The 6,170-nt window shown below is 40.0% G+C and overlaps 1 protein-coding gene across 1 annotated transcript in view; it reads right to left on the bottom strand.

Moving 5' to 3' along the window:
* The window catches only part of LOC104274414 (calcineurin-binding protein cabin-1-like), a gene marked incomplete at its 5' end in the record, with an annotated part of 33,501 nt that extends 29,318 nt beyond the window's left edge, over positions 1 to 4,183 (bottom strand). Inside the window, 3 exons of the mRNA XM_009870032.1 lie at positions 139 to 780; positions 2,001 to 2,097; positions 4,020 to 4,183. Coding sequence (XP_009868334.1) covers positions 139 to 780; positions 2,001 to 2,097; positions 4,020 to 4,183 — 903 coding nt within the window. The remainder of the gene's footprint in view (positions 1 to 138; positions 781 to 2,000; positions 2,098 to 4,019) is intronic.
* Between the last annotated feature and the right edge of the window lie 1,987 nt (positions 4,184 to 6,170).

Raw genomic sequence — 6,170 nt, forward strand, 5'->3', positions numbered from 1 at the left:
TTGGGGAGATATTTATCTCACCAACTTCTGAAGAGAGATAGGGTCAATTTTATACTGCTTGGTTTGGCGATTATTATTGTTCTATAATCAAGTCTGAGGCCATATAGAGAAATGCCAAATAATGACAAACTACTTTACCTGTTTAATGAGCATGTACGTTTCAGACATGATCTTCTCAATTTTACCCAGGTCATAGGCCATAACTTTCTGACCTTGCTGCCACACTCGGTAAGCATCAAGCAGAAGTGTTTTCCCAGACTCCACATCCTCAAGTAATTTCCTCTTCCTGCTTGATCTCTGGACAGGTTCTTCTGTAGGTACTGTCTGAACTATTCCTTTAGCTGCCTGCTGCTGATGTTTTGAGCTGATACTTAGCTCTTCCAAAGAAAGTTCTGGAGTCCGGCTCTCCGGAGCTCTCTCCTTTGAGTTCCTGCCAGACTGAAGCCGGTCTGGCTCACCGCGTTTACATGAAGAATCAATTTTTTCAGGGTCATTGGAATATCCATCAAGATCCATAGGCTCAACCGAACCAGGCCCAGGGAGCTCTTTAATCTCCTTGTCACTCTTGTCCTCTTGTTCCAGTATGTCCATAGCATTGGGAATTTGTCCCTGGGTCACCTCCTTTACTCCATTTTCACTACTAGGTACTACTCCATCAGATAAAACTGGCTTTTTGGGAAGGACATCTTTCCCCTCTTCAGCATTAGTTTTACTGGAGACGTCTGTTGTCATCCTTCCTGAAGCAAGGTTAGAAGACTTGGAACTCTGATCTTCTGAAACCTTAATAAAAGAAGTGATTCTTCTCTGTTGTTATTGCAATCAGGAAGCATTTGAGGACAGCTACAACTACCATGAATACTGACAACAAGTACCTTTACACTACTCCTTCTGCTGAAGAAAATGCATTTATTCTATGCTCATTCTTGCTGGCTGCTGAATATTAACTAAAGTCACAAATCTTACAGTTAAAGTATTTTAATCAGTGAAAACACCACAGAGAAATCAACAGCACAGGCTGAACCAAAGCTGCAACGTTTCTTTTTCCTCTCACTACTTCCCTCCATACTATGGGATCTAACTAAATTAAATCCAACGGTTAATAGCACAAAATTTTCTTCTAATGTATTGATTTGGCAGCTGCAGATGAGCCTCAAATTTAAGACTCTTCCCTTTGGTTGCTCTTACATAACGTTTCTTCTTGTTAGTAGATCAAGAAGTATGCTAAGCTCTGCTACAGTATTTTAATTTTTGTACCTTTACTTTGGTGTCAGTCCAAAGGTAGAAAGCATCAGTACATCATCTCTTCTTTCAAAAACCACTAATGACACAATTCTTCCACCCAAATTTATGAACAAACTATTTAATATACAAAGTTTTAGTCTTCTTAAGGATATTTTCATTTAATTTGTTAAACTTATGCTCTGTTAACTTGAAAAAATCTTAGGAGCAAGTTCTTCCTTGAATGTGTTTACCAAATAAACTTGCAATTTCCAGTCATCTTAGCCTGGAAACTGATTAGCCTCTACATGACTTTTAAAAATTAAACCTAAATTAAAATAAATTGTAATAACAGGTGTGGTGCTGTCAAGGACCAGCAGTTTAAAATGGCTAGGCATCTACTATCTAGTTGTCTGGTTTTGTCTTGCAAGAGTTCATATTAAAAGTTCACTTTAGAAGGAAACTTCCATTATAGATGCCAGCTGAAAATGTAGCTGCTCTTATATTCCCTGTAAGCACCACCATTTGAAGCTGAAGGGACAGTCAAACCAAACATACTGCAATCCACTCCCAACAATGGTATTTGTTACCGAATTTCAAAAATTAAAAACAACAATGCCTGAAGGACTTTTTTGTGTGTGTGGTTGCATATAAACAAAGGGTATTAGAAACAAGTGATAATAACGTGGCTCATCAGCCTCAGGAGATGGAATGAATGAGTAAATTGAACCAAGAAAAATCTAATTACTAAATCAATGACCATATATGCACTGCTGCCTTACCTGCGTCAGGTCGTTGAGAGTGTCCTCCAACACTTTCACTGTGAGCACAAAGGCTTGTTGCGCCAGAACCTGGCGGTCTGCATCACGCAAGTACTTCCTGTGCCACAGTAAGAGAACAGAAATGAAGCCAACTGCCAAAAGCTTGTAGGACTTTAAAAGTAAGAACCAAGAAAAAAAAACAAAAAAACCCCCAACCAACATAACAATTTCAAACCAAGTTAGAATAAACAAAACATAGACAGTTGCACATTGAAGTGTAACACCTTGGCAATGTTTCCTTCCACTTCTCCCCTCCCCACAATCGCCAAAGACGACACGCATGAAGCAAAAGATAGCACAAGCTACAAAAAGAGAGAAGGGAAGAAACGAAAACACACCAATAAACTGAACCCAGAGCAAAACAAACAACCAGCACCACAGTTTTCTCATATCAAGCCTTCTGGGCTCCTCAAATAGAAGCTTTGTGTTCAAACCTTTTCTCAAAATAGAGCTATCTTGAACTGCTGGATGATATTCATGTTCCGGATAAACTGTGCATGTGAGACGAAGGACATCAGCCAACTCTCTCTCATTGGTCACAGCAGTTGCCTTTGAACCTAGGTTTTCTAGAGCTAAAACATGGGTGTGCCAATACTGTTTTTCCTACTTAATATTAATAAAAAAATATTGTATGTGTAAAACAATCAGAGAACTCTAACTTCAGTGTGTTCTGACACAACGCTTTAGTCCACTTTCAAGGAAAACATCTCCAGACATTAATCCCACTTGAGTTTCATGGAAAACTGAATTCCTGTTTTTAACTGAATGCCTGGTTTTAAGGAGACGGCTAAAAACCAAATGAATTTTCAAGCATACTATTAAAGTCAAAATGTCAACATCTTCAATACACAGTTTCTCTCTACAGTATTACATTAAATTGATCATTTTACAGTTTGCTTTTTAGAAAAATATACACAAAAACCTGACTCCTCATTAGTTCAGTAATAACTGAAATTCAGCTAAAAATGCCCTGTTTTTAAAAATAGGGTTGTTACTGGCATATACCAGACACACCCTGAATATCTGCATTTGTAAGTTCCTGTAACGACTGCAGTTCACCATGGCTGGCACTGGCTGATCCAACATGTCAAATTACTTGTTTGTTAAATTCAGTCTAGACTTATAAATAACATAATATTTTTAGTACAACTGTGGGGTTGCTTAGGACAGAATTTAAACCTTCTATGGTCCAGCACTTCTGATATGTGAAAAGTCAAAGTATTTTTGGCTTCAAGATTGCAGAACATGTGGTGACATATTCCCAGACATACCATGGTCTATGCAAATTCACATGCGCTCACTCAAAAACACATGAAGAAACCTTCAATGTCTCCAATTTATTGCCATCAAGTTCTTAGACATTTGCCAGAGACTAATTTCAACATTTCCCACTCAGCGAGCTACTAGAATTTTACCTCAATTGCTCCAATGTTTTCCTTAGACGTTTATTTTGGTCTTCCCATTGATATGAATCTGTATATAGCTCACGTTAACCGGCTTCCTTTTTCTTAAAACGAGGTTAACGCCAATTAAAATTAGATCACCCCTGAATAGGATAACCTTTTTAAATAGCATCAGCTGCCAATAGGCACACAACCATTGTTCAGTCATCAAGGATTACAGGAAGGCAGGATGCCTGGGCCGTGACCTCCCTCGCTGGACACAGCTCTTATGCAAGAGGCCAGCAGAGAGGTGCAGGAGTCACGATGCTCTGTTCCACCAGCGAATCCCTCCACATAAGAGAAAACCTCTGCAAGTGTGTTAAGGCAGCTGTACGGCTGCTCTGAGTTCCAAGAGAAATGCAGAGAAATTCTAGACTCCGTTATGGAACCATAATCCCCAGAAAAATTAACCGTCATTCCACTACATTCCCGAGGAAATACGTCTAAAGACGTTTTTCCTTTAAACAAAATAGTTACACAGTGAACTAAATACACTCAAAGCTTTACAAAGTAATGGATTAAAATAAATATATCCTACTTTCCCTGATCAGGAGTCCTCTGCAGCATAGATGAGACTTTGAGCAAGGTGTTGTAATCCTTTAGCTGTGACAGCACGTTTAGCAGTAAGACAATAGAGCGGTTCATATGAGACGCAAAACTGCCCGGGCGGTCGATCTCATCCACGGGGATGCGCCAGATTCCCTGCAGAGCAAGAAAAAGAGGAAATCTCTAAAGAGGGATCCAACTGAAAAGGACAGTAATCTTGAAATACAGGTCAGATTCCACAGCATGTTGGATTTCACGGAGGGTCAGTGGAGTAGCAGACAAACGCTGTGCTCCTTCACACAGGGAGCTTCGGATTTAGAGTCAGCTGGTTCCTGCCAGCAGCAGGAGAGGCAGGCTTGCAGAAGCCCCGGCACACCTTCTAAATATGCTCCTGAACTAGTCCCAGAAAAAAGCAAGCAAAGCCTAAATTATATGTATCTCAAATGTCTGTGCAGATGCCTTCCTAAGCCAAAGCTCAACTACCATAAAAAACTAGGAGTAACTTAAAATAAGTTTTCCTGGCCTGAAAGCTGCTACTCTTGTGCAGCCACAGCAAGTTTCTATATTGAAATGATCTGTTACTAGACATCTTAGGAACTTGGTAACTGCCTTGATATCACCAGTGCTCACCACGGCACTAACCAGCCTGATGAAAGAAGCAGATTCCTCAGCAGTGCCCATGTTCCAGATTCAAACACTTGCACATACATTCCAGGCCTTCTAATTAAATTTCTGGGAAAAGGGAATCTTTTGGGAGCAAGGCTGGAGACTAATAGAAAATATAATTAAATTATGGTTAGTCAGCTCAGATTTTAAAATGTCTACCCAGTCTAAGGAGATTTTTTTCAGATGTTTCATATGAATGCTGTCAACAGTTAGTCACCTGTATTTGAAAAAAATGCAATGCAAATACTACTATGCCTGCGTGTTAGTATGAACCATTCAAAAAAAGTGCAAACTCGTCCCTTGTGCTTTACTCAGTTCTCAAACCTTTCCTGCAGCAACTCTCCAAGATGAAAATCTGCTGGTCGTGTGTATCATTTTGTGAAAACACAGGAAAGAATAGTCTCAATGATAGGAGCACCTGACTGCAAACAGCTTTTGATTTCCAAATCTGCTCAGAGATCAGCATAAACAAATATTTACACTTTTGTCCTTGTTTAAAGGTTTTGCTTTGATATTTTTAGCTTTGCTTTCAACATGAGTAAAATTCTTCAGAACTTCACGCGAGGTAGAAGCGAAGAAGATGACAACTGCTGTCATAAATGACATCTGACCACAAAAGCATCAGATACATAACCGGCCTGTCCACAACAGACCCTTCCCCCCATGCCTTCAGAGAATCTGGAGTTCAACTCCATAGGATATACAGGAACTTGGGGAAAAACCAACACACAAGTATCCAGTGGTTTTAAACAGGAAACAATGATTTCAACTTGATATAATGCACATACTGTCTGTCACAGAGCAGTGCTCACTGTTCTGCCAAATTTTCTTACTCTTGCTCTTCCTCCTGCTCTCTACTCTTACTCCCTAGTGGTCACAGGGAATGTCATTTTTCCTCTTTGGTCCCTGAAGCTTCCTTTGAAATCTTTTTTTTTTTTTTGGTAGCTTCCCTTTTCCAGAGCATACCTAAAACCTGACCCCCGAGGCACAACCATCGCCTCCTCTTATCCGCACCTACAGGCATCCAAAAGTACCTTCTGTGATTTGGTGGCAAAGATCTTGTTTGTTCCTGCAGCTCAGCAGCTCTCCAGCACATGCAGATCTTAGAGGAAACAGTTGCATAAAACAGCACACACTTTATTTAAACGGAGAAGCTTTTTCTTCCCCCAAGCTATACAGTGAGTTTCCTTTCAGGCTACAGATGACACACACACACATTCTGGTGCTGATATTTTTTGCTTCTCCGCACATACGTAAACTGGGTTTCTGCCAAAAGCTAAAACAACTGAATGCCTCATAATGGCACCACATTGCAAGAACCTACTTAGCCAATTTAACCATACAAAACAATTTATGGTCAACTTAGATGCATACTGCAGGAATGGAAGACAGCCAGTGTGTAGGTTCCTGGTCTTTTTCAGCATTATCTCATCCTTCATTTGAATTAGGCGGATCACTTGGAGGGAGCTTTCAGATA

Source organism: Apaloderma vittatum, unplaced genomic scaffold (assembly GCF_000703405.1).
Source record: "Apaloderma vittatum isolate BGI_N311 unplaced genomic scaffold, ASM70340v1 scaffold16155, whole genome shotgun sequence".
Lineage (NCBI taxonomy): Eukaryota > Metazoa > Chordata > Aves > Trogoniformes > Trogonidae > Apaloderma > Apaloderma vittatum.